Source organism: Drosophila hydei, unplaced genomic scaffold (assembly GCF_003285905.1).
Source record: "Drosophila hydei strain 15085-1641.00,03,60 unplaced genomic scaffold, DhydRS2 tig00000001-arrow-pilon, whole genome shotgun sequence".
Lineage (NCBI taxonomy): Eukaryota > Metazoa > Arthropoda > Insecta > Diptera > Drosophilidae > Drosophila > Drosophila hydei.
This window is the reverse complement of record NW_022045643.1, coordinates 1,090,248-1,117,019: the sequence shown is the minus strand read 5'-3', so window position 1 is coordinate 1,117,019 and position 26,772 is coordinate 1,090,248. Positions and strand designations below refer to the sequence as shown.

At 42.5% G+C, this 26,772-nt stretch overlaps 6 protein-coding genes and 1 long non-coding RNA gene across 11 annotated transcripts; 2 read left to right on the top strand and 5 right to left on the bottom strand.

Annotated features, from left to right (window-relative positions):
- Positions 1-2,116: 2,116 nt before the first annotated feature.
- LOC111594389 lies at positions 2,117-2,958 on the bottom strand. The gene is made up of 3 exons (XR_003944131.1): positions 2,882-2,958; positions 2,270-2,471; positions 2,117-2,219 (listed from the first exon to the last, which is right to left on the bottom strand). It is a non-coding gene; the product is annotated as an uncharacterized LOC111594389 (long non-coding RNA).
- On the top strand, positions 2,468-7,925 carry LOC111594387 (protein phosphatase 1 regulatory subunit 16A). 2 transcript variants are annotated; one of them, XM_023307655.2, is made up of 7 exons: positions 2,468-2,946; positions 4,615-5,335; positions 5,446-5,571; positions 5,651-5,726; positions 5,802-5,922; positions 5,983-6,494; positions 7,464-7,925. In XM_023307655.2, exons 1-7 carry the CDS (start codon positions 2,801-2,803, stop codon positions 7,727-7,729), a joined length of 1,968 nt encoding a protein of 655 aa, XP_023163423.2. In that variant the 5' UTR covers positions 2,468-2,800; the 3' UTR covers positions 7,730-7,925. The 2 variants fall into 2 exon arrangements, with proteins under 2 accessions (XP_023163423.2, XP_023163422.2); XM_023307654.2 differs by having other exon boundaries at positions 7,161-7,925.
- A 1,022-nt stretch (positions 7,926-8,947) lies between these two features.
- LOC111594366 (U3 small nucleolar RNA-associated protein 14 homolog A) lies at positions 8,948-11,375 on the bottom strand. The gene is made up of 2 exons (XM_023307631.2): positions 10,898-11,375; positions 8,948-10,842 (listed from the first exon to the last, which is right to left on the bottom strand). The coding sequence occupies exons 1-2, from the start codon at positions 11,291-11,293 to the stop codon at positions 8,962-8,964; spliced, it is 2,277 nt and encodes a 758-aa protein (XP_023163399.1). The 5' UTR covers positions 11,294-11,375; the 3' UTR covers positions 8,948-8,961.
- A 265-nt stretch (positions 11,376-11,640) lies between these two features.
- LOC111594369 (general transcription factor IIH subunit 4) lies at positions 11,641-13,404 on the top strand. Its single transcript, XM_023307634.2, has 2 exons — positions 11,641-11,983; positions 12,042-13,404. The coding sequence occupies exons 1-2, from the start codon at positions 11,703-11,705 to the stop codon at positions 13,240-13,242; spliced, it is 1,482 nt and encodes a 493-aa protein (XP_023163402.2). The 5' UTR covers positions 11,641-11,702; the 3' UTR covers positions 13,243-13,404.
- A 259-nt stretch (positions 13,405-13,663) lies between these two features.
- On the bottom strand, positions 13,664-15,663 carry LOC111594379 (probable Ufm1-specific protease 2). Its single transcript, XM_023307643.2, has 2 exons — positions 15,543-15,663; positions 13,664-15,484 (listed from the first exon to the last, which is right to left on the bottom strand). Exons 1-2 carry the CDS (start codon positions 15,579-15,581, stop codon positions 13,682-13,684), a joined length of 1,842 nt encoding a protein of 613 aa, XP_023163411.2. The 5' UTR covers positions 15,582-15,663; the 3' UTR covers positions 13,664-13,681.
- Positions 15,664-15,915: 252 nt separating this feature from the next.
- On the bottom strand, positions 15,916-25,186 carry LOC111594378 (microtubule-associated serine/threonine-protein kinase 3). Of its 4 annotated transcripts, none has more exons than XM_030225949.1 (11): positions 25,042-25,186; positions 22,626-23,527; positions 22,044-22,561; positions 21,439-21,980; positions 20,119-21,373; positions 19,660-20,056; positions 19,265-19,584; positions 18,024-19,184; positions 17,641-17,965; positions 16,646-17,578; positions 15,916-16,587 (listed from the first exon to the last, which is right to left on the bottom strand). In XM_030225949.1, exons 2-11 carry the CDS (start codon positions 23,338-23,340, stop codon positions 16,412-16,414), a joined length of 6,342 nt encoding a protein of 2,113 aa, XP_030081809.1. In that variant the 5' UTR covers positions 23,341-23,527; positions 25,042-25,186; the 3' UTR covers positions 15,916-16,411. The 4 variants fall into 4 exon arrangements, with proteins under 4 accessions (XP_030081809.1, XP_030081808.1, XP_030081810.1 ...); XM_030225948.1 differs by lacking the exon at positions 25,042-25,186 and adding an exon at positions 24,782-24,984; XM_030225950.1 differs by lacking the exon at positions 25,042-25,186 and adding an exon at positions 23,832-23,902.
- A 117-nt stretch (positions 25,187-25,303) lies between these two features.
- Positions 25,304-26,612, bottom strand: LOC111595100 (DCN1-like protein). The gene is made up of 2 exons (XM_023308666.2): positions 26,531-26,612; positions 25,304-26,307 (listed from the first exon to the last, which is right to left on the bottom strand). The coding sequence occupies exons 1-2, from the start codon at positions 26,531-26,533 to the stop codon at positions 25,465-25,467; spliced, it is 846 nt and encodes a 281-aa protein (XP_023164434.1). The 5' UTR covers positions 26,534-26,612; the 3' UTR covers positions 25,304-25,464.
- Positions 26,613-26,772: the final 160 nt, after the last annotated feature.

Below are 26,772 nucleotides of genomic sequence, written 5' to 3'. Positions count from 1 at the left end.
AGAAAAAATGGAATCACAAAGAAAGGCCTTGAGAAAGTTGAGTGAAATGGAAATAGTACAAAGAAAAACAAATGTTTAGTTACAATTTATTAAGCAAAATGCTAAATAAGATATATTTAAGGTCATGAGAATCGCATAGAAGGCAGATAATTGTTGAGTAAGTAGTTAATGAAGTAGCTTCAATGACGACTTCTATAAAACAAGACTAGGCAAAGTAAAGAGTTGTAAGAGCTGCGCTTGAGAAGCGCATAGAAGGGCGATAGTTAAGGCTTCAGATTTAAAGCACTAAACTAGTAGCTTATTTAAATGTAATACAGAAACCGAGTGAATAAAAGATATGTTTATCAACTTCTCTTTAATTTATGTTTTTTTTTCATAAAAACTTTTACGAGCAGATTATATCTGCAAAAAGTATTTGCTAGGACAACTGAATTTGAATTTTATTTACATTTGCAAAGTTTATGTAGTGCAGCAGCAACATTTATACCTAATCCCTACGCACACACACACCCAGAGAGAGAGAGAGAGAGAGAGAGAGAGACATGGCACAGTCACTTGACAGTTTATTTAAGGACTTACACAGGTATCCCCGATGTGAGGGCATAGCAAATGAGTATCTCAGTGCGCAGCATTGAAAGCTGTTTAAAGGGCTTTGCAACTGTTTTTATTTAAAAATGCTCTTTGCCACGTGCAACGCGAGGCAAGGCAACGTTGGCAACGACGCTTCAGAGCTCATCTTCAACTCAAATGAACTCGACGTGCTTCAGCAGCTGCTGCCGTTGCCAAAACTTAGTTGGTTGGTTATTGAACCACTTGAGCTGGCAAGGACATGGAGCCGACGCACTCATAGGACATTATTCATACGCTTCAGCGCATCCAAAAAGAAAAACAAAAAAAAAAAAAAATATATAAAGCGAAATGTGTCTAGTTTGTCAGTTTGTGCGATAGTTGATAGCTATTCCATTAGCACAATTGCCTCGACTGTTGCTTCAGCTACTCCTCGAACTCTTGCCTCCTCGCTCTTCCTTCTCTCTCTCGCCTTCAGGCTGTGTCTGCTCTGCTGCCAGCATCAATTTATCTTGCTTACTCTGACCAACAAAACTTTGTCATGCAATTGGATTTTGGCCCTACGCACTTTAGCCAGTTAACCCGGCCTGCCCACTTCGACTACTTTAAATAAAATCCATAAACCAAAAGCAATTAGAGTGCTGCAGCCTAGCGTATAAGGCGTATCAAACTGGCAGACTTTGATCATAACCCCTAGCTTAGCTTAGAGGCAGCTCAGTAAGCAGCGACGGCAAATGCAGCTGGTCATTATCATCAAAATAATCGTGCAACAGCCTTGTCGTTATCATAATTATTATCATGATTCTATTTGACACTCTCATAATTAAGACTATCTTTGTTATAATTGACATATTATTATCATCCAGATCAGCATAATTAGCAGTAATAGCAGCATAGCATTATTGATATAAGAATTTTCATTATTTATTTATTTTATTAGCTTTATTAGCATTAGCATGATCAGTATTAACATGTTTTTTAAATATTATAATATATTTATTATTATAAGCTAAAGCTAATCTCAATAATATAATCGTCATTAGCTCATAAAAATCATATTTATAATTATTACAACATATAATTTTTATAAATATATATTATTATAGTTAATACTAAATATAATATTATTAATAATCAAAATTTGTATAGTAACAATATTCTTAAATATTTAAATAGTAAACTTTATATTAGTTTAAACCAATACCATAATTATTTTTGAATATTTACCAAAAATACTAAAGAGCAGCACAGCGCGCCCGTCCAGCAGCAGGTCAGAAACACGACTGACTCTGCCTTTTATAGCTGCTGAAAGTGCGCTCAAGCTGCAGACGAACTCAAGAGCATTAATTGAGTGGATCTGTAGGCTCGATCAGCACATAGAAGAGTAAATAGCTACGTTCTTCGGAGGGTTAGCAATGGAACAGAGCAGAGCAGAGCAAACAGACACACAAACTGAATATAATGAATATAATAAGATATAATGAATATAATAATAATAATAAGAATATAATGAATATAATAATAATAATAAGATATCGAATATGGCAGCAATTGGCTATAGCCTTAAATCCTGTTCACTCGCCTTTGTTGGGTTGCGAGTCTAATAAACAATTGACATTATTCCTATGGGCAGTGCACGACTGGGAAATAAGCTAGAAAGAACTTTAAGACTCCCTTGGGACTAATCAATTGCGTGACTTACTTTATATGATTTGTGGCTTAACCTGGTTTTCTCTCCTCTCTCTCTCTCTCTCTTTCTATTGCAGGCAGCTGTAAAAGTTGGAGAGCTGAACCCAGCGGTGCTGAGAAGGGAAATTGTAAGGTGCCAACAGTTGTGGACGCGCTGCTGCCATGAGAGCTGCCTCGGCTGCAGCGTTGCAGCTACAACGACAACTGCAATCATCCTAATAATAACAATAATATTGTTATTAATAATAATAGTTGCAGCAGTGGCAGTGGCAGCAGCAACAGCAACAGCAACAGCAACAGCAACAGCTGCTCCAATGATAACACAAAAACTAACCACATGAGACACTCCACAAACGAGATTTAAACTCAAAAATGCAAATTACAATTTACATGCAAACGACGCAGAAGACGAACAACAACAACAACAACAACAAGCAGCCTTGGTCTAAGTTGCCAACTGTGTGAATAACTAACTAATACTATATTCTACAACATATCAACATCAACATCAACAGCAGCATCAGCATCAGCAAGCGACGTCAAGATGATCAAAGGCATTTTGATACAGCGCAAAAGTCAGGACGATGCCAGCTACACGAAGCAGCTCAAAATGGAGCACGCCGACCTGGTCGCCGAGATGCAGACCGTGGAGAGTCTGCCCACCCACGAGAGACTCCAACTGGCCAGACTGTAAGTTCATAGGGTCTCTGAAATTAAATAAAAAATTATAACAAACAAAAGTGAAGTAAAAATAGGACAATTTTTAAATACAAAAAAGTTTAGAATGTATAAAAAATATATATTAAAATACAATACAAAAAAAATATATAAAAATTAAAAATTATAAAAAATATAATAAAAATTAAAAATTTTTTAAATTTAAGAATAAATAATTAGAAAATATAAAATTATAGAACACATTTTTAAAATTCAAAATTATAAAATATAAATATATAAAATAATCATAAATAAATTAATGAATTAAATTTAAAAAAAAAAGAAATAAATAAAAGTATTCAAATATACAAATATATAAAAATAAAAAATACAAAAAAAGAATATATAATATAAAAAAATATATTATATATTTATATTTACTAAAAACATAACGGAAAAAAAAATAATTAAAAACAATAATAATAATTACTAAAAAATGCATTAAATATAAGTAAAAATATAACAAATATTTAAAACAAAAATAATATAATACAAATATAAAAAATTACAAAAAATACTAAAATATAAACAAGCAAAATATAAAATATAAATAAATAAAAATATATATATATATATATAAATTTTTATATTCAAATGTAAATAAAAATATTAAAGAACTAAAAATATAAAAAAAATCAAAAATTTAAAAATCTAAAAATAAAAAATATAATAAAAAAATAAAACAAAAAAAATTAGACAATTATAAAAGAATTATATATATAAACTACAAGCTTTTGCTAACTGTTAAAGCTTGAGTTAATGTATTTGTTTGAGAGCCAGCTAAAAACACCCAAGAAGTGAGCAGTTAACCCTAAACTATGTTCCTTCAAGCCATAACCAGTTGAGAATTGTATATTAACAGCTTTTTTAAGGAAGCCTTCACTTTCAGTATATGAACAACTAAATAAACTGCAACTAAAAGTAGCTAAATCAAGCGCAAATATATTGTGTAATCTTAGTTAGGCTTGGTAGCTAGCAAAGTGCGTGAAAACTGATTCATTGTAAGCTAGAAAAGGTTCTTAGAAATTTACTAGACCCAAAATGTTATTAACAATTAAGTGCTCAACAGAGGCAGGGAAAGTATTTGTGGAGAACAGTTCTAAAATAGTTTCCACAGCTGAAACAATTATTTTCTATATAAACCCGGCTAAGTAGAAGCAGTTAAGATTATTGTCCAATAAACTCGAAAGCACCCGAACAGGCACATTTAAATAGCTTTGCTAGACGAAGGTTTAAAACAGCTGTTCAAACTGTTTTCAATTTTCGAAGAGGCAGCATACGAAATTCGAAATGGTTATCTAGAGCACTTGAGGATCTTCCAATGTGGGCCAAAGGCAGGCGCCACTAATACCACAAAGTCAAGCACGTTCGCTGTAGCTGAAATCTCTTTAGGACAAATCTTTGCAGTTTGACTGCGAGCAGGCGAGTGATGAGAACTTCGAAGTAAGAACTGAAAAGTTGTAGACCAAGTTTTGATTGGTTTTTAGCCAACTTAGAGAGAGGAGGGAGTGGGGAATGTGTAGTTGTAATCACATGACAGCAAATAAATATTATACCAATTAAGCATTTATAAATCTACTTAAGCGAAGCTCATGAAAACGTAGCAAAAAGTTCTGGACTAATGCAGCTTCCACTTTGTAGGAGACGCGCTCAGCAGTTGAAGTTGGCCAGGCAGAAGGAGAAGGAATGGCTCAAGCTGCAGCGAGCCAAGGGCCAGACGGGCAGTGGAGGTGGCGGTGGCAGTGGCAGCAACGGTAGTGGCACCGTGGCCAGCATATTGAACGGCGGCACCGGCGACACAACACATCATTTTCGGCATGCCAATGGCTCCGGCACGCTGAGCGGCAGGCGGCACATATCGTTCGAGAATAGCGTGGTGCTATTGGAGGCGGCGTCGCGGAACGATATGCCCGAGGTGGCGGCACTGCTGCAACACGGCATCACACCAGATGCGGCCAACGAGGATGGCTTGACGGCGCTGCATCAGTGCTGCATTGACAACAATGTGGACATGCTGCGGCTGCTGCTCGACTATGGCGCCAACGTGGATGCCCAGGACAGTGATAAATGGACGCCGCTGCATGCGGCGGCCACCTGCGGCCATTTGGAGCTGGTGCGCATACTCATACGGCACAATGCCAATCTGTTGGCCGTCAATACGGATGGCAATATGCCGTATGATCTGTGCGACGACGAGAATACCCTGGACTTTATTGAGGGCGAAATGGCGCAGCGCGGCGTCACCCAGGAGCTCATTGATGAGACGCGCTCCTCCACGGAGCGTGTCATGCTCAAGGATCTAATGGAGCTGGCGCGCACCGGTGCTGATCTCGAGGAGCCAGACTCTCAAGGCGCCACGCCGGTTAGTCAGATAGCACACACACACACACACTTGTTGTGCACAACAACTAAGCTCTCCCTCTACTCTTCTGTTCCTCTCTATATCTATCTCTCTCTCTCTCTCTCTTGCAGCTGCACATAGCTTCTGCCAATGGCTACGTGCGCGTCGTGGAGTTTTTGCTGGAGCAGCACGTCAATGTGGATGCCATGGACAAGGATCTGTGGACGCCTGTGCATGCGGCAGCATGTTGGGGACATGTAAGTGAAGTTGCCACAATGCTAGAGCCAATGGAATAGCAATTAGAGCTCGACTCACCTGTTCTATTCACCTTCACAGCTCGAAGTTCTGGAGATGCTGGCGCAATGCGGTGCTGATTTGAATGTGCGCAACAAAGATGATGAAACGCCTTCAGGTAAATGCCAAATAACAGACTCCACTCCAATATATACTATATATATATATATACTATATAATGTTGTTCGTTCAGATATCTGCGAGGATCCAGAGATACGTGAGCGCATCGAGCAGCTGAAAACGGAACAGGAGAGCAAACGACTGGCGGAGGCGCAACGAAGGCGCGTTCGGCGCTCGCAGAGCAATAATACCAGGTAGACTATACCATATAACCCTCACGCTTTATATATATATAACATGATTTCCCTGCTCAGAGCCCAATCGGTGCGTCGCACCAGCCTGCGCGACAAAACGCTTACAACCAAAAAGGATGCTGTGGAGGAGGCTCGACTGCGTCTGCAGGCGCAGGAGGCCACTGATCCAGGCTCCACAACGACCACGGCTCCCGCTGATCTGCCCAATGGCTATGGCTATCACACGACCAACAACAACAACAACAATAACGTTAACAATGCCGAGAAACGCCCCTCAACGGCCAGCCTGTCGCACTCCAAGTCCGCGGATGCCGTGGACAACATAACGCTCACAACGACACATTCCTACCTGCCGCGTCGTCCGCCCGACGGACGCGAGAACGACGAGCAGCTGCTGCTCAAGGCGGGTGATCCGGGCGCCAGTGGCGGCGGCGAGCTGCAGCGTGCCACCTCGGCCGCCGCGGTCATACTGACTGAGAAGGGCACCGCTGCCAGCGCTGAGGCGGTGCAGATTCAGTCGTCCAAGGCGGCGGGCAATGGCAAGATCAACGTGCAGGTCACTGTGCTAGTGGGTGAGTAACATGAAGATTACCTATATAACAGAGACACACACACACACTCACAGACACGTACACACACACACACTCACTCACAGGTTGCTTCAATCAAGCAACGCCGCTTAAATGCTTCTCCCCTGTGTCAAATGTCGCTGTCTAATGTTTGTTTAACGACTCTACTTAAACGAAAGTCAAGCTGAAAATCATGTTCGTAGTTAGGCTAACACGACTAGGGCATGCTCTACAGAATGTATATAGTAGAGTAGCTCACTAGCAGCAAGTAACTTGATCTGAATTCCATATATAAGCACTTCTATCATATTTCTTGATATCTATCACACAGCTTTACAGGGTATTAGCATATTGGTCATGTCATATACAACTCCACATAATGTGTTCTAGTATTTGTCTTAACTTTCATTTTCATACAGCACAGTAAACAGTTCCATATAACAATCACAGGGTACACACAATTCGTTCTCAAAACATAAGCTTTATATAAAAAGAAAAAGAAGAAAAGTTAAATAACATTTGCTTGTGATTTTATGTTTATATTTTTTTTTGTGTTCGACTCGTTGCGCTCGTTTTGTGTCGTCTGCCTGCCTGCATCATCATCAACAAATAAACCAACCAACCAACCAACCAACCACCCAAACCACCCAACACAACCAACTCATGTAGACACAAACAGCACCCATCATCAGCAACATAGCCAGCAACATCAGCAGCAGTTGCAGCAACATGCTTTGCTGCTGCAGCAACATAATCACCAGCAACAGCAGCATGGCCAGCAACATGTTCCTCAGCAATATGTTGCTATGGATGCGGGTGCCGTTACTTTGTCAAATTTGAAAAAGCAACGTTCACTCTCGCGCACCGCCAATGTGCTTAATAATTTCGAGCTTTCATCCACTACGAGCGCTGCAAGTGCTACAACTGCAACGACAGCAACAAGTGCAACAACAACTAATGGTTCTGTTTTAGGAGCCGCCACTACGGTTAATCACAACAACAACAATAACAATAACACTAGCAGCGCTAACAACAACAATAACAACATGGCCGCCGGTCCGATCGCTGCGCAGCCATTGGGACTGGGCGCAATGAGTCCCAGCTTACTGGACTTTGAGACAGCTGCGCCAATGGCAACATCTGGCAACGCCAATTCGGTCAACAAGTTCTGTGGCAACACTGGCGACGTGGTCAGCGACAGCACGAGCACCAGTCGCAAATGCTGTGTGCTAATGTAAGCAGCCGACGTCACAGCGGATAACAGGGTATTATTACAATGAATTGCCAGCCGGTTAAGCTTACCAACAAACTATAAAAGTAGAGAAAAAGATTGTGTGTTTCTTTGTATGTATGTACGTATGTGTGTAAATGGGGGGCGGGGAAGAGAGAAAAATCAAACAAACAAATTAGCAATTTTGAAATGCCTGGCAAAAAGTGTCTTTTATTAGCATTTTAGTAGAAAAAACAAAACAGAAAAAAAAAACAGTTCAAAACATTACAATTGTAAATGGAAGCAGGGTGTTCAATTCTATGAGCTCCATATTTGACTAAACCGAAAGCAGAAACGACTCAAAGTCGTGGCATTTTTCTGAGCCAGCAAATATACGATATATGTATAGTATATATATATAAACACACGATTTAGGTTCATAAAATAAATAAAATTTCCTAAAAAAAAAACTAAAAACAAAAGAAATTGAACCGAAATTGAAAACAAACCCAAAACTTGATGTTAAGTAGTTTTTAATGTTAAGAACTTTTGTTTTTTGCTAGTTCTTTAACTTTTGCTTAAAAATAAAAATGAAAAATAAATGGCAAAGCAAAGTATTATGCAAAAGTATAAAAAACAATATATATATATAGAATGATAATAATAAAACATACTATTAGCGCAATTGTAGCTACGTGAAATTGAAATAAAAATAATAATAGAAAGCAATAGACAAATTGCTAACAGGCAATTTAACAATAAACAATTAAACATTTCATATATATAAATGTGTGTAAATTATACATCTAAATGTCAAATAAATTCAACTTCCAATTGAAAATAATTATAATAATAATAATAATTATAATAAAGAGCATCTAAATTTGTTTATCTAAATATAAATTGTTTGCATTAAATTAGGTATTTGCGAAACCTTTGCGCTGCGTGATTTGAATTTTAGTTTATTGTAAAATTGTATTATTTAAATAAATAATTTGTACAATTTTTAACAAACATATATGCACATATACATGTATGTATGTGTGTAAACGAAATTCCAGTTAAATAAGCTAACAACGCGCAATTTAGCAATGAGACTTTCTTTGATTAATTTAATCCAAGGCAAAATTTTTGTAAAATAAACAATTAAAAAAAATTGAAATATCAATATAAAAAGTTTCGTGTATTTCTTTTAGCTTTAAACTTTTTGAAATAAAACACCAAATGAATTTTTTATTATAAATTTATTTACTTTAAATCTTATTTGGCCACCTTTGGCAGCTTCGCCTGGTCCGCTTGCTCCTGTCGTCTTATCCGCTTGTCCACCACATGACGCAGACGACGATTGGGCTTGACCAATTCGCTTTCATCCATGGGGTCGATAACTTGACCCTTGCGCGTAATGACTGCCGGACGTGTGAGCATACGGAAAGCTGTTTCGGGCACAAAATTGCGTCCTATGGGCGCACGAATGCTGGCTTCATAATCAGCCAGGGATTTGAACGGAAATGGTATGCTGGAGACGCGATGGGTTCGCGCTTGTTTGTTGCTCGTCTCATTTATGTAGAGATTGTCCTTGTTGTCATCCCTGCGCTTCTCGGGCGCTGCCAACTTGAGTAGCAATCGCTTATTGCGTCTTTCCATGACCTTCTGGGATATGCCAGCGCCTGCCCAAGAGCCCCAGCCGGGCATCGCCAACTGCAGTTCAGTGTTCTTTACTTCCGAGTCGTTTGTCTTATCCTTATTAAAATCAGCTATAATATCATCATCCTCGAAGGCCTCGCTAATGGTTAATTGGCGCTCGGCCGCAGCATCCGCTTCATCATATTCCGCTGCATCGTCGTCCACCAAAGCATTGTTCATGGCATCCGAACTGCGCACCGTTTGCTTCCACGTTATGGTGGCCACCTTATTGGGATCGATTTCTGTCGGTTCAACTTCCAGTTTCTTTTCTTCTTCTAATTTAGACAAGTCGTTAACACCTTCTACAGCTGGTTTAGAGGTCACTTCTTCTTGGTTGAGTGGCTCATCGATTTCCACACGTTGTTTCGTCTTCTTGAATGTCAAATCTTTCAAGTTTTTCAGTTCATCGCGTTTTTGCTTCAGCTTCTTTGATTTCTTTGTCGGCTGTTTCAGCATTTCTGCTTGCTTTCTAAGCTTTACTAGCTTTTGGCTTATCTTATCATAGATATTTTCATCTTGAGCATCGAATATGTCATCCAATGTTTTAGCTTTAACTGGAGCTTCATCAACTTCCTCAACTACCCAACCATTTTCCACAACTACCTTGGGTTTCTTCTTCTTTTTTGTTGGCTCCTTTGCGGCTTTCTTAATCTGCTTCTTCTCAAGCTGCGCAGCTTCCATTTCAGCACTATGCTCAGCCAGCAACTTTTCATTTTCATTGCGCTCTATCCAATATTTTCGCCAGTTGGAGTCCCCTCCCTCAGCTTGGGGTTCGTCCTTTACAGCTGTTTTCGACTTCGTCCAGGGATTGAATGGATCGTAAGACTCTTGTTCATTTGTTTCCATTTGTCTTGCTCTCTGTTGTTCGTCCTCACTATCCGAATCCACTTTCTTTTCAGTCAACTGACGACTCACAGCCAACTGTTCGGCAAGATCTTTGCGAACATCCTTATCGTATTTGGCGCGTACCTGTAAATTCTTGGCCCAGGTGCCGGTGTTTTTGTGCCGCAAACTTGCACGTTCTAGCACGCGACTCTTCTCCAAGGCATTTAGCTTCTCTAGGGCAGCCTGCGGATTGGTCTTTTGCAGTACCTCGAATTCCTTCATTTGTTCCAATATCTTTTGTCGCTTCTGCAGCTTATGATACTTTTTGGACTTAATCTTATTTTGCATACGCGCTTTAGCCGACTTCTGAGACTCGCGCATCTTTAAATATGCAAGCTCCCGGCGTCGTGCGTAGAGCTCATCACGGGTCAGTTTCTTTTGTATTAACTCGCTTTCCCGTTTGGCCAATGCCTGCTCATCAGTGTCGTCGCCGATTTGCGCCTTGCGTAACTCACGCAACTTTTTATTGCTCGCTTCCAGCTCTTTGCCCAACTCGGATTTGATACTTGTCCTTAAGGCCTTTGCATGTGCCGCTGTATTTATGTATATCGTTTCCGATGGTATGGGAAAAATCTGAAAGAACTCATTCAAGTCTTTAGTTTCTTATATTATCCAAGTTAATGCTCACCTGCGTCTCAGCGGAACGTTGTTTGGCCACGACAGCATCCCAGCGACCAAGTTTCTTTTTAACACCTTCGTAGCCAATAGTTCGCTTGATACGATCAGCAGCTGGCTTCTCAAGTGGCTTTTCAAGAACCTTTTTGGTGCTATGCACATTCTTTAGCTTCTTGCCGGTTTCAATGTGCTTGGACGAGCGCAATATTTGAACCAAATCGTTGACACCCACTGCCTTAGTTGCATGTTGTGTTGTTTTTGCACTCTTGAACAACTGGAACTCATCCTGTTGAGGCTGGCGCTCATCACGCGTCGATTTGCGTATATGTTGCACATTACCTAGGTTACTAATGGCCTGCAGCAGCTTTTTGTGCGCAGTGGAATTATATTGCTCGTCATCATCACTCATTTTAAATTAAAATTAAATGTTAAGCCGAGCAAATATACGAAACACGCGGTGACACAAACAGCTGATTGTTATCGTACAAAATAATTCACAATAACTAACTATCGTTATCGTTGTATTCAATGGTACTCTGTTCACACAATGTGTTAAATGTTGCTTAAGCAATTCATATGATGTCAGCAATTGTTTTGTTTTATTGATATGCACCTTGCAGAATATTGATTTGTTATAAAATTCAAACAGCTGTATTTATTTTAGTATCGTATTTCCGATGTTCAATATCGATATCAATAATTTCGCACACTCGATCTCACAAAGTATCGCATACAATAGTTAAATTGTAAGAAATCGATTACCGGCACGGCTTACATATAGACGCGAAATTGTTAAACAAATTTGGGCGCATCGTGCCATGGCCGATACAAAATCCGGCCGTTTCGCGAGCAGCAGCGCTGCTATATCACCTCTGGTTCAGAGTCCCGAGAACCTAGAGTGCAAGAACTTTCAGGAATATTTACGCACCCGCCAAACACCCGAAACATTGGAGAAGCTCTACAACTATCCACCAATTTGCCTTGCGGTCTATCGAGAATTGCCCGAAATAGCAAGACAATTCGTAATTCGTATACTGTTCGTAGATCAACCCGTGCCACAGGCCGTTGTCACCTCATGGGGGGCACAACGTGTGGCCAAGTAAGTAATAAATATAATCTGTTATTCAAAACATTCAGAAATCTATAATCCTTTGTAGGGAACAAATGGAGGCCACCAGCTGCTTGACTGCCTTGTGTGTATGGCGCGTGACAGCTATACCAGGTGGATTGGCTGCATGGGAGCTGTCACCCACATTTAAGAAGAGCGTCCGCCAAGTACTGTTGGGCGGAGGAAAACCTTGGGCTATGACTAATACGCTGGATAAGGATTCCAAACCACGGGACATTACGTTCCTTGACTCATATGCCATGTCTCGCTGGCGTTGTGTACTGCATTACATGGTAGGTACGGGTGGTCGGAATGGCGGCACCGACGCCGAGGCTATCAGTCCAGATGCCGTACGCATTCTGCTCCATGCAAATCTTATGAAGCGCGACGAGCGAGATGGCATAACCATCACTCGGCAGGGATTTCAATTCTTGCTGCTGGACACACGCGCCCAGGTCTGGCATTTTATGCTGCAGTATTTAGAGACATGCGAGGAGCGTGGTATTTCCTTGCCTGAATGTCTATCTATGCTCTTCCAATTGAGCTTCTCAACGTTGGGACGCGACTACAGCTCCGAGGGCATGAACAGTCAGATGCTGACGTTTCTCCAACACTTACGAGAGTTCGGGTTGGTCTTTCAACGGAAGCGTAAGGAGGGTCGGTTTTATCCCACACGACTGGCGTTAAATGTAACCAACAAGGATGCAGCACAGGCCTCCACTACGGCAGATGAGGAGCGCATGCAAGAGCGAGGCTACATTGTGGTGGAGACCAACTATCGCGTGTATGCCTATACAGATTCACAGCTGCAGGTCGCTGTGCTGGGCCTATTCACCGAACTGCTCTATCGGTTTCCCAACCTCGTGGTGGGTGTGCTCACCCGAGATTCTGTGCGGCAAGCGCTGCGTGGCGGCATCACAGCCGAACAAATTGTTAGCTATTTAGAACAGTATGCACATCCCAACATGAAGCTGGTCGAGTCGGCCATTCAATCAAAATCCTGCCTACCACCCACAGTAGTGGATCAAATCAAACTCTGGGAATTGGAACGAAATCGTTTCACCTACACCGAAGGCGTTGTCTACAATCAGTTCCTCTCACAAAATGACTTCGTAACGCTGCGCGACTACGCCCAATCCATCAATATGCTGGTCTGGCAAAACGAGCGCACTCGCACCATGGTCGTGCAGAAGAATGGTCATGACGATGTTAAGCGATATTGGAAGAAGTACTCAAAAAGCGGCGGCTAGCGCCAAAGTGTAATTTAAGCTAACTCGTCTAATGTTATAAATAAGCTAAGTACGTGTCTGAAAGCAGTTGCCCTTTCTAACAAGCACAAATTCAATTTCTTATTCAGGGCAGCTGGACACACGTTCAATAATAAAATGGAATACCTCTATATATATATATATATATATATCAACATATGTATATTTAAGCAAGTTGATTGGGCAAAGCATGAAATTAGCTGGGAGTTTATATTTAACATCGACTAATCCAGTTTAAACAAATTATATATACATATACATTTATATATATATATATATATATATATATATATATATATATATATATATATATATATATATATATATATATATAATAATAATAAATTACATTAATTTCATTTAACACCACGAAACATTGAAGATTGGAAAAAATTCATTTTGAAATGCATAATTGAAATGTTTAATATAAAATCGGCCGCTGTGGCATACAGAGATTATAGTAGCTCTTCTTATCCCAAAAATCCAAGCCCTTCCACCCGCACCAGCCCTTAATTTGTATGGTGGACAATTCATCGGCTCCAGTATAATGAGGATCAAGTATCAAGAACTTTGCCTGACCCGTTTGCACACAGTAGTCCACGCCGATTATTGTGTGTGCGAGCACTCCGCCACCGATCATTACTGGCGTGCCCTGGGTTTGGAAATGCATGGCCAGTTCCGATGATATTGTCGAGAGCTCTGCTCCAGATGCAACGTGCAATATCTTGGAATCCACATTGAGAAAGCCCTGCAAGCACATGCTCAGCTCTGTGGAGCCAATCCATTGCGAGGAACCCACAAAAGAGGCCGGTTTGTCGTTAATTTTGTGCAAATATTCCTGTATCTCTAAGTGAGTGGGTATCGGACGTTCAGTGTAGCCCTGCAGCAGGAACCAAGAGCAAATCGTTTGCAACGAACGATAGGCACAGCCCCAGCCCTTGTCCTGTACCTGCTGCTGCAAATAATGATAGTAGTGATAGTTTCCATTCACTAGGTATTCTTTGCCATCAGTCACGCCACTGGGCCGTAGGCCAAGGTGCGTATTAAGCAGCGGCGTCCAAGTCGCCGGGTCCACAGTAGCTATATCATTCTGGAAGCGACACTGGTTAGCACGTCTGAAGTAGGGTCGCGTGGCAGGCAATGCGAACTGGCGATGGAGTCGCTTACGTTTCTCCTGTACGCTAGGCTCATCATCGCCCAGTTGTTCCAGATAAGCACAGCTTAAAAAATGTCCAAATTCCTGTGGGTAAAAATGATAAGTGAGTGGCGCGAGCAGCTTAACCTCCGATGTTGCCTCCTGCTCGGTAAGTCGCTCGCTAAGGCACTGTTCGAAGAGTCGCAACGAGCGGCAAATGCTCTCTATAAGCACATCGTACAATCGCAGCAGCTTAGTCTTCTTGCAGAGAATCGCCATTGCTTCCAATTCCAGAGGCACCTGTTGCTTAATGGAATCCTCATTTGTAATGCAAACACTTAATGCTGGATGTGGCAAAGAATCCCCTGCTCCATGCTCGCGTGTGCGAGAGCGCAAGACATCGATATTGATTACATCGTATGCACAGCCTACAGCGCCATAATATTTGGCCAGATCTGGAGCAGCAGCAGTTTTCTTTTTCTTGTCGCCGTTAGAAGAGTCCGTTGGCGTGGGAATCTCTGTGATGAGTTGCTCAATAAGTGAATCACAGTTAAAACTCTGATGCTGTATTCCACAGTTGCTGCTCACATAGATCTTCGTTTGTGCTACATTAAAGACCAGGCTGCCATCGGCAACACGTTTCCGAAGCGTATGCATCTCCTTGGCTATGGCTTCCGGCGTAGGCAATGTATGCAAGAAGAAACCACACTTTAACCGTGTGAAACAAAAGTCGTTATACAGCTGTGAGGCCTCCATGACTTCATACGGCACATTCTCTAGTTTGCCATGAATAAAAAAGGATGCCCGCAATCCGACAAGTGTGCCCAGTTGACATTGAAGCAGGATCGGATTATCCGTAATGTCCACCGATGAAATTATCTCGTTAAGATGAGCTTCTGTATCAGTACAGTCACCAAATTTAACCAAGCCACATAAATCTAGTTCTGCTGGGAATTTGTGCTGTATTTGTTCATAGTTCAGTTGACCCACACTTGACTCAACGTTAAAGCTCAATAGCAGCAAAGTGCTCTCTCCATAAAATACGCCGTATAAACAACCACTGCACTGCAGCTTGACGCGCTCCAATCGCTTCAAAATACAAAATCAAGTCACAAACAGATCATGACCTTGCATATAAATAGCTTACCTTAAGCAGAAAAGCAGATATTCTCAATTTGGGAAGCATTTTTCAGAAAACTAGGCGTGAATTTAGAGTATTTACGTACAAAACTGCACAGCTGGCAAATGTGTTATCGATAGACGTGTTATCGTATGGGAACTGCATATAGACCACTTAATCGACAGCAGTGTGACCGTACTCCACGATATATGTAGAAATCCGTAAATTGGCGCACAACACCGACATTCAAATATTGGTTTTGAAGCATTTGAATACACACACATATAACATTTATTTAATACAATATATATATATATTGAATTCGGCAAAGATTATAGATTCGCAAAAAGGCTTTTATATTTTTAACCAAGCAAGCAACTTTTTGTTATTTACGCATTTTACCATTACTTTTTACTCAGCCGTTACCAGCAGGTGTTTGGGCGTTTCCGTTTTCTTACTAGACTTTAATTCTATCAATGTTATACATTTATATACAAATACAATATTGATAATTGCATGCTGCCGTCTTTACATTCCTAGTACATTGTCCTTTTAGTTGGAATATTTTGCATATGTATTTTTTTTACTAATTTACAATTTGTATTAGGAATTTTGTAAGATACGAGATACTACTATATTCTTCCACAATTTTCTAATTTTTTTTTGTTTTTTTTTTTCATTTTGTTTTAGCTAATTTTGAATATGGTTCTGCACAAAATCGGCATTCAAGCTGGCCGACACAAAACACAATCCCTCAAACATAGTTATCAATTCATCATGCAAATAGTTTTCTGATCGCTTCTCCTACGTTCATTACGTTTTGTTAATATTTTACGCTGAACATTTAGATAAGCTAAACATTAAATTTTAAAACATAAACATCCAGTTCTGTGACGCTACTTTTTTTGCTTGGCAGCCAAAGTCGCGTCTGTTGTTGTTGGTGAAGCTATAGATCCCTTGCCTGTTATTGATGTTGATGTTGTTGTTGCTGTTGTTAATTCCTTGCGGAAATCACTGGCACTTATTGGCCTAGTCGTTGTAATCGAAGATTTTTTAGACGCACTGATTTTACCTGCGATTAAAACTGAAATTGGTACATCATATCTATCTCCATTATATTCATAACTTACCCTGTTCGGCCTTTTTGGCCTTATCCGGCTGATCGACTTTGGATGATGGCTTCTCCAGTGTTTGTGGCGGTGACGATGTCTCACTCTCACCATGCTCCTCAATAGCCGGCAAAAATACCTCCGCTGCACCGCTACTGTCTTGTATACTAGTGGGCGAATCCTTCTCTTCGGCAATTCGTGGCAAAGGCTCACAGCTGTTGCTATTTATGGCTACATTGTTCGATGCTTGATTATCAACTGAAGATGTGGCTGTACCACCAGCTACAGCTGTTGTTATTGCTGAGGTCGTTTGCCTTTGAGATTCCTCAGTGCTGATATTCCCCTGTTGTTGCTGTTGTTGTGCTCCAGTTGCAACTGCACCGCCAGCCGGTCGCCATGTTGCTGCCACGACACGCTGATGCTGATGATGTTGGGTTTGCTGTTTAATGGGTGGAGAGCAGCATAACGGCGATATTTTTGTCTCAGCGCTGCGTGGATGTAGTCGATCCGGGGACAAAGCGCGTCTCAGCAACGGCGAGCTCGGCTCAGCGGACTTAGTACGTGCAAAGCCAGCTTTCTTGTTGGTAGCACTCACGGCCGTCTGCAACGTGGGCAGTGTACTGCCTGGACTATATGATTGCGTGGTATTGGATGCGCCAGGTTGATGGCCCACCAGAGGGAACGCCAAAGGCGATGGCGAGCGAGTGGGTGACGACGGCAAAGGCGATGGAGATGGTGTTCGCGCTAAAGGCGATAGCGGTATGTGACCCACAGACTTGCGTCGATTGGGCAGCGCATTGTTGCTCGAAGTGTGAAGCGTCTTTAGACCACTGCCAGCGGAGCCGCTGGTAGTTGAACCACCAGCGCCACTGGATGCTGCGTGTAACTTGTGCTTAAGACCATGCAAAGTAGAGGGACGCTGATACAACTGCGGAACAACGCCAGTGGGTGAAACTAAATAAGAAATTGTTAATTTTAGTTGCTACAAAGCTTTCAAATGTAAGTTAAGGACTAACCAGGCACATTGCCCACAGAAGTGGCACTATTGCCTACAACAGCGCCCACATGCGGCAGCAACACAACTGGACTGGCCGGCGGCAAAGGCAGCTGCACGCTCAAAGCTGTGATAGGTGGTGCGACAATAGACTTGGCTCCACTGCAATTACCAGCGCCGTTACCACCACTTGAACCGGTGGGCGTGTTAGGTGACGAAGATGACGGCGAAGTAGATTGCGATGATGAATTAGCTGCCGATGGACAGCAGCTACTGTGATACGATGAGTCCAACGGTGATAAATTCCGCGCAGATGGTGTGGTGGGTGAACTGGTGCCCGCCGAGTACTGCAAACAAGAATATATGGCATTAATAATCAGTTAATTTATAGCTATATTTTCTCACCTGTTGCATCTCGGCGTTTGCTCGCTTGCTGCTTATGCGTCGGAATAGCGACGTCTTACGCTTCTTGTCGTGTTCACGTTTTGTTTGCTTCTTCTGGCGATTAACACCTTTCTTGGCCAATTTGCTCTGCATGAGGTCACGCTTGCGACCACCGCTTTGTATGCTAGTATGCTCCAGAGGCGTGGCTCGCAGTGTCACATGCTCACCACCACTCAGCAATAACTGCAGCACCTGCGTGTGGAATAGGCCCTGGATGGGCTCGCCGTTAACATGAGTGATAAGATCGGCGGGTCGGAGTCCTGCTTCAAATGCGGGACTTCCCTCGTCCACGGCCATCACCAAATGGTGCATAGTATAGAAATCGGTGTCCCCATAATAGACGCGTATAGTGTGCACAGTGAAGCCAAAGCCACGTGGCCCACGCCGTATTATAATGGGTGGTTTCAGATTTGTCACCAGTGGCGAAAGTTCGCGACAAGGCGATGTGTCTCTTGAACTAGCGGTGCTTGACCCATTGCCGCCACCGCCTGCACTGCCCGGGGACTGAATACCACAAAGCTGTGCCGCAAGTTGCGTATTGTCCAACGAGGACATAAGCGACAGACCCAGTGCCGAAGCGGATTTAACAATAGAACGTGAACGATGATGCTTCATACCATATGAATTGGGTCCACTGCTGCTGTCCATAGACTTTGGCTGATGTTGTAGAGCTAGAGGCGACTGCTCGCGTATATTCATGTTTTCCGTGGAGGAGCTACCCGCGCTGATGGTTTCATCTTCAATTGAGATGGAGAACCGTGGCAATATATCACGCGCACAAACGCCCTTGCGCTTGCGATTGATTTGCGGCGAAAAATCATCGCTGTCCGTTTGTGAACTCTCCGGCGTACTACGAGATATGCTGCTCACGCTCGTTGGTTGCGGCGTTGCTGTGGACGACTGTGTCGGTGGCGGCGGTGTGGCCGGAGTGCTTATAATGGTTGTTGTATTCGGTGGCATACTGTGTCGCTGATTTAGACGCACAGCCGCTGGCGTTGGCTGCTGCAAATAATGCTTGAGCATGCGCAACTCAGCATCATTGCCAATGGTGACGTTATGCAACAGTTCCGGCAAAAACTCACTATCCGGAGTGGAGGGTACTTTCAAACAACTGGACGAGAGCTGCAAATTAAATAGTGTGTGATATATTAACAGAGCAATAGGTAAATATTCTTATTATTATTCTTCTTATAGATACTCACATCCAGCTTACGCAACTGAGGTGTGTTCAAGAACTTATTCACCACGCCCTCTTGGCTTGCATTAGAAGTCATCAGTTTGGGCATTGCTCCTGTGGCTGCCATACTCGATGTTGCCGTTGCATTTTCCTGCGCACGCGAGGGCAATGTGGTTGGTGTTGCTCTGGTGCTATCCGTTGTCGTGGCAGTTGCATTGCGAGACCAACTATAGTGCTGCTTTCGATATTGTGGCGTATAGGAATTAAAGCTACCAAAAACTGGCGTATCGTCGGTGTCATCGGTATCTTCGCCACCCAAATCGTGATTGTAGCGATCCATGCGAGCTGTTGAAATTATTACAAGAGATTAGTTAGTAATCAAGCAAAGCTGCGCTTCAGATGGAACTGTTTTATACGCACTATCAAAATAGCTTGTATCATCCTCGTGCGACAGCTGCGGCACAAACTCTGCCTTCTGGCGGAGCAACGAATTCCAGTCCATGCCCTGGAAATAAACGTGTTCCTTCACTTCCAAAGCACCTATCTGACTGCCCAAACGATCTCGCGGGTTTTGCTGCAGAAGCTGTGATATTATATCTTTCGCTTCTGATTGCACGGGCCAATCTTCGCTGTCCGGCCACTCAATATCGTCGTTAACGGTGTGCGCGAACAGCTCCTCGGCGGTCTCACCGAAGAACGGCACACAGCCAATAAGAAATTCATACAATATGATGCCCATTGACCACCAGTCGACGGGTTTGCCATAGCCCTGACGCAATATTACCTCGGGTGCTATATACTCAGGTGTGCCGTAGACCTGCCGAGGAGGAAATAGTTTTAATAATCCATAAATACATATATAGACAAATCAAGATGCACCTGCTTATCGGAAAACTGCCGAGTCTCTGAATCAATGTAACCCTCATACAGATTGGTGGCCAAAGACATGAGACCCATTTTGGAGAGTCCAAAATCGGTGAGCTTAATGTGACCGAGAGCCGTGATTAACAAATTGTCCGGCTTGAGATCTCGATGGACAATGCCATAGCTATGCAGATACTCCACGGCTAATACTGTTTCGGCGAAATAGAAGCGCGCCATGTCAGCGGGCAACGGGCCAATGTTCTTCAGCAGCGTGCCACAGTCACCGCCCTCCACATACTCCATTACCAGGCAGAGATGTTTCTTAGTCTCAAAAGAACAGTACATGCTAACGACAAAAGGATTGTCGGCAAACGACAGTATATCCCGCTCGGCAAACACCTGCTCCACCTGGTTCCGCAGTATGAGATTATTTTTGTTGATCTTTTTCATTGCGAAGCGCTGGCGCGTTGTCTTGTGCTTAACCAGATAGACGGCGCCATAGGCACCATTTGAGATCAGCTTGGCAATGTCAAAGTCGTTTTCGTGAGGCAGCGGCTGCTGTTGTTGCTGTTGCTGCATCTGTTGCTGTTGTGCAGCAGTTGTCTCCGTTGCTGGCGTATTCAGCTGGCTTATGGCTAATGCAAAACTGGGCGTCGGTTGGGTATCACAGCCTACTGGCGTTTGCGGCGGTTGCTGCGGTAGCGTCGGCTGAGGCGTGCAGGTGCCACTGCCACCCGAATTACCAGTTTCCAATGTTATACCATCCAGTGTGAGGTTGCTCAGCTGCTTGGCCGCACAGGTTAATGGTGAGTTGAGCAATAGTGCACCGGCTGCTGGCTGCATATCCAGCATCCTGTCCCCGCCAGTTACCTGCTCTGAGCACATTTGCTGCGTCTCGCGCAGCTCTTGCTGCAGCTCCGCGATGGGATCACGATTGAGGCCAAGCTTGTGTATAATATACTGCGGTATATCCGCCTTAATTACAGGCATGGCTTTGGCATGACCTTCGGCTGCCTCCAGCAGCTCGTAAAACTCTTGCGGGTCGAATTCGAGACATTCGAGTAAACGCGCTGGCCGCGATATAATCAGCAACAATTTTTTGATAACGCCACTTAGCTCAGCTGCAGCTTCCGGGGATTTCTCCTTGGTCTCCAGCAGCAGACGCTCCAGATTCTCGCTTAGCTCGTAAAAGTACTGTGACGTAATCAGCTTAGCCTCAGATTTGTGTAGACAATCACGAGCCATCTCCAGCACTTGATGGTGTACAAAACTGAAATGTTGCAAGCAATTATATTTATGACATTTATAAATTTGTAATATCCCATCAACACTTACCGTACAATGGGCTGTGAGTCCCGAAAACTATTGCATGCTGCGCTCTTGTTCTCATTGATGAAGTGCTTCATCCGCTCCTCCATTTGCTGTGTGGCCTTAGGGAAGCGTTCCTTATACAACGTATTCATAACAGCTATCTCATTGTCCACAACGGGCGAACGGGATGGGCTGGATAACGAACGGGAGCGTGGACGAAAACAGGGCGACATGCGACCGCCCGGCAAGGACGTCATCGATGCATTAGCAGCATTAGCATTGGCAGCAGCATTGCCACTGCAGGCGACGCTTAAATCAGCGCAACAATTAATGCATGCGATCGGTGGTTTTAAAGGCTGTGGCTGCAGCTGTGCGAGCTTTGGCGCATGCTGTGGTTGCTGTTGATGTGGCTTGTGCGCAGCGAGCAATAAAGCACAATGTTTGGGACAGTGCTGCTTCAAATGTTCCGCACAGCAGGCACCAGCTGCAACAGCAGCTGCATCCTCCTGACCAGGCGGCAAATTGTGGGGCAAGTGATTTAACGCCTCCTGACTGGAGCATTGGGACTACACAGACAAATGAATGGTATTATTACTTTTTTTAAGATTAAAATGGAATATAATATTTACCGATAAATTAGAGCTGCCTGGTGTGGTGCCATAACCGGAGGAGGGCAGCGATGCTACCGACCACCGTCTGCCATCGGCGACACCGCGACAAGAGGCGATGCGTTTGATGGGCGCAAATGCAAACGGCATGGGCGAATTAAGTCGCGGACTATCCGCCGGACTTGCCGAATAGGGCGAATGAGCACGGGAGCCACCAGCTATGGCAGCAGCATTGGTGACCAGACTCAAACGATGGTGAGCCACACCGCTAGACCCGCCGCTGCCAGTACCCGAAGAAGACCCACGCATGACGACGCCATGTAAATGATGATGCTTGGACAGAGCAATGCCACTGCCAGAGCGTGAGATATTCAGACCAGGCGAAGCTGTTGAAGTAATACCTCCAGCACCTGCTGCTGCAGCTGAAGCTGCCCCAGGCCCTGAGCCACTGCAGAGCTCATGGCGAAAATAGTTGCCAGTTAGGCAAGGCGCTGATTTGCCCAGCGAGGAATGGCGCATACGCAACAAATTGGACGCTTCTACAAAATTCAAATAATAATATTAATACCGCAAAGTTGAGAAACTGGGGGACACAAAACTTACCGCTGCTGACAGCGCGTAGGGAGTTCGTATGCTGCTGATAAGAGATCTTGCGCAGCAGCGCCGTATAGCCGCGCGAGTGCAGTGAACTGGAGCTGCCTGACAGGCCGCCCGACGAGCTCTTAGTTAAATTGAGATTGCGTATTAGTGAGGATCCATTATTGCTATTGCTATTGCTATTGCTGTTTTCGTTGGCGGCCTGCTTTGCCGGCGAGGCAGGCAGCATTTCAACGCCGCTGCTAGCATCAGCGGCACTGGCGTTAAACGAACTACCTACCGCCGACTGAGCATGCGCCAAAGCACTTGCATTCGCCGCTGCCGCAGTGGCTGCATCATGATCCGAATCCTCAAAGATGAGTACACGCGCAGAGTAACTGGACTGTGGACGTATACGAGATAAATTGGCAGAGTTTAACTGACGCTTGGCCACGGGACTGGCATCACTGCAGCTGCTGTTGATGGACAAGTCGCATATGGCGCTAGCATCGCTTGCACCAATTTCACTGGCCAAACTTCGATCAATGAACTCTTGCTGTTGCTCCTGCGTGGATTCATCTCGTTTTTGCGGTGTTGATGTTGATATTTTGCTGCATGTTGTATTCGCTGTTGTTGTTGATGTTGTTGATGTTGATGTTGATGTTGATGTTGCTGTTGATGCTGCTGCCGCTCCTGGCGACATCGACGACGTCTTGGAAGCTAAGGTCTCCTGACGGCTCATGATGTTTACGCGTTACTTGATCAGCGCACTTAAAAGACTTGCATTTTGTTGTGGCTGTTGGTGTTGTTGTTGTTGATGCTGCTGTTGTTGTTGCTATAATTGCCTTTGCTGTGGTTTGGCATGGCGGCTGCTGATGTTGCTGCTGCTTCTGCTGCAGCTACGTCTACTGCTGCTGCTTCTGTGGCTGCTGTAAATGACCAAAAACAATAATTAGCATGGAGCTGACAACGTTGCCCCAGACACTGGCAATTGCTACAATAAACACACATGCGCAAACATATACACACACACACACGCAAGCAAACAAAAAATTCGAAATAATTTTTGTTGAATTTTCATTTTCACACACGTCAATAGAAATTTCATTATAAATTTATATATATATATATATATATATATATATAAATTTATAATATATAAATATATATATATATATATATATATATATATATATATATATATTTGTATATGGTACATATAAAATAGTTCACCTGCTAAAAAAGTAATCACAAATATATATGCATGTATGCATACAGTGAGCTAACAAAGTCTTCGGACATGTTGCTATTTTTATCTTTATTGACTTGAAAAATTAACAAGTACAAGGCATGAAATCGTGTTGCAAATTATTTATCCGATTTGCTCGTTTATCAAAAAAAACAACATCAAAACAGACCAAGCAGACTTCACAAATGTATATACATAAATATGTATATGTATATAAAATAAGACTCAAATTGAATGAAAAAAAACTATAAAAAATTTAGTGGTATATAGGCATGAAGAACATATATTATTATTTAATTAAGATTCAAATACAAAACCAAAACAGTTTTTTTTCCTATCAAAATATATACATAGCCTGTTTTACTATCTAGTTGCTTGTGAAGGTTCTTATTTACGAGTATACACTGTACTGTAATAGAAGTCATATTGATGTACATATTTGTATTAATAAATATGGTTTTTAAAAATCGAAAACGCGACGTTTACCGTTGCATTTGTAATGGGGTGGGGTTAACTGTTAAGCCTTGATGTAGGGTATTTACAGTTTATGTAGAGACAGACCGTGTACCGATCGTGCGTCGCTAGTTGTCGTAGTCACGACGTCGACGACTGGGTCTGCGGTTATCAGTTAAGTGTTGGGGTTTGTTTTTATTTTATTTGTATATGTTTAGTGCCACTTATTTACATATATACAACTCAGCCTGTAAAAGCGAGTGTGTGTGTGTGTGTGTTTGTTTGCATAGGTCCCACAGTATATTTGTTTGAATTTTATTCGCATGATAATTTAATTTGTTTTATTATTTGTCAAGTGGTTGTTTAAGCAACCAAGGGCAGTTGTTGGTGGGGTTCTATTTAAAGGATTTTGACGCACAGTAAAAACACAGAATTGCACTTAATTGCGTTCTCAGGCCCCAACAACAACAATGACACATACATTTGTCATTCTGCGCCGACTACTCCACACCTTGCTCAGTGGCAGAGGCAATGCAAATACATCCTTATTGCCGTTTGTGTGTGTGTGATGATAGGTGTAGACTCCTTATGGGCCGTCCACTGGCTGCCTTGTACGCACACACGCAAACAAACGCACAGACACGCACTCTTGGTCACACACACTCGTACACAAACGGTGAGTGTGGGCAACAATTGATTGTTACACACGTTACATGTACTTTGTATATTTTTGCACATTACATGATATACGTTGCAAGTATAGCGGGTTCGCACACTTACGTGCACCGCACGCACAGCAATAATAAACTATTAAATAATTGTATATTCTAATAAGCGACCAGAGCGACGAAAAATCGTTGTTACAGTATCAATTGCCTTTTGTACGCTACGGTCACACTTCACAAAGTTGGGGATGATAAACCAGAATATTAAATCGATAAGTTGTGCATCGAAATATCGCTTAAGTATTGTATCGTCCTTAACTACAACTCAAAAACGAATATTTGCTGGTTACATTTACTAATTTTATTTACTTTCTTTTTTCGAAGTGTTATTGTAAATTAACTCGCATTGCTTATTATCTTCATTATTTAAAATAATCCGAATAAAAAGCAAAAAAAATTATAATTAATAAGAATATATGTATATATAAAGCAACAATCGTTAGCCATAATTCATGTTTGTACTATGCGAAGTCTGGTAAGCGCTTGATATGTTCTTCTGGGACGTTGATTGCTGCGTGTGCTGCGTCTGATCTGTGGCAAGGTGGTTATTCTCTTGACACCATTCGACAAAATCGTCAATAAGCACAGGCCAAGCGCCCTCCGAGTCATAGTTGCTCATCCGATCATCGATGTTGGTGGCAAAATCCAGCAAAAGATTCCAAGTGTCCCTTGAAATTGCACGTTTGTGTTTCTCTTCGAGGAACTTGCACCAGATGCCCAAGAATTTGAAACGATCGCTGAGCACAATGCACCAATACGCAATGGCCATGTCCAGATCAATGCCTTTTTGGCCTGGATCCTTTGCATAGTTGAAAGTAAAATGATAGAAATCCTTAAATTTTCCCGCATCATTCAATTCCTGTTCCAGTAATGGTAATTTTGACTTGAGCTTCTCTATGCTGTCTATGCCTAAGTCACACATGCCATTAATGAATTCATCTCGCGAGAATTCGCACTGCACCTCAGCATGGAATTTCCAAGCAATGATGAGCACAAGTTTTGAGTCGGGGCTCAATTCCAGATCCTCAAGAAATCTTATGACACCTGGGGAGCTGATCTTTTGGGCATCGGTTGGATCCCGATAGCGCATAAATAACTGCTCGATACGCTTTCGATCAAGCTCACGATAATAATATTCAGGATTCTGAAAATAGTTATCGCTGGCCAAATCCATTTTCCAATCATTCTGTTGCAGGCAAAAAATGGCTGTCTGTTCACCCGTCTGTGTTAGTGAGATAAATTTCTTCACCTTGTCCCGATGCTGGCTTGACTTTAGTTTGTTCTGCAAAAGAAATAATATGAATATTGTTTGCCAACCACCAATACATGCACACAAATTAAAAGTAAATGCGAATTGCATAAATACACCAACTACAATTTGTGCGTGCGCTGGCGCTTCTGTGCTAGAAGAAGCAGCAGCAAACAAAACAAACAACATCTGTCTGCACTCAAACGTACAAATAACACATGTAAATTTATATATTTGCATTGTGCTATATACTTACCATGGTTTGTGTATTGTATTTGTTATTATTTACTAGTTAATAGCAAAGTTTTCTCTGCGATGTTGTTTCTACCGTCGAAACCCAGAGATGCCTTATGTATCGATTTATTCGCAACTATTTGGCAACACCGCAAGTGGCAGCACTTAATACCTATCGATAATTTACATCTGACTCAGTATTGATTTTCAGAGAGCAACAACAAAAATAGAATATAAAAAACAAAGTAGACGCAAATCGTTAGT

Excerpts from the sequence above, each read along its gene's own strand:
- LOC111594379 (XM_023307643.2), bottom strand. The coding sequence starts at position 15,581 with ATGCTTCCCAAATTGAGAATATCTGCTTTTCTGCTTAAG. Across the intron at positions 15,485-15,542 it reads TATCTGCTTTTCTGCTTAAG|CGATTGGAGCGCGTCAAGCT; the intron begins GTAAGCTATTTA and ends TGTATTTTGAAG.
- LOC111594387 (XM_023307654.2), top strand. The coding sequence starts at position 2,801 with ATGATCAAAGGCATTTTGATACAGCGCAAAAGTCAGGACGATGCCAGC. Across the intron at positions 2,947-4,614 it reads AGACTCCAACTGGCCAGACT|GAGACGCGCTCAGCAGTTGA; the intron begins GTAAGTTCATAG and ends TCCACTTTGTAG. Across the intron at positions 5,727-5,801 it reads AGATGATGAAACGCCTTCAG|ATATCTGCGAGGATCCAGAG; the intron begins GTAAATGCCAAA and ends TTGTTCGTTCAG.
- LOC111594378 (XM_030225949.1), bottom strand. The coding sequence starts at position 23,340 with ATGAGCCGTCAGGAGACCTTAGCTTCCAAGACGTCGTCGATGTCGCCA. Across the intron at positions 20,057-20,118 it reads GGCAGTTTTCCGATAAGCAG|GTCTACGGCACACCTGAGTA; the intron begins GTGCATCTTGAT and ends CCTCCTCGGCAG. Across the intron at positions 19,585-19,659 it reads TGATACAAGCTATTTTGATA|CTCGCATGGATCGCTACAAT; the intron begins GTGCGTATAAAA and ends TAATTTCAACAG.
- LOC111594369 (XM_023307634.2), top strand. The coding sequence starts at position 11,703 with ATGGCCGATACAAAATCCGGCCGTTTCGCGAGCAGCAGCGCTGCTATA. Across the intron at positions 11,984-12,041 it reads GGGGCACAACGTGTGGCCAA|GGAACAAATGGAGGCCACCA; the intron begins GTAAGTAATAAA and ends AATCCTTTGTAG.
- LOC111594366 (XM_023307631.2), bottom strand. The coding sequence starts at position 11,293 with ATGAGTGATGATGACGAGCAATATAATTCCACTGCGCACAAAAAGCTG. Across the intron at positions 10,843-10,897 it reads AACGTTCCGCTGAGACGCAG|ATTTTTCCCATACCATCGGA; the intron begins GTGAGCATTAAC and ends GAGTTCTTTCAG.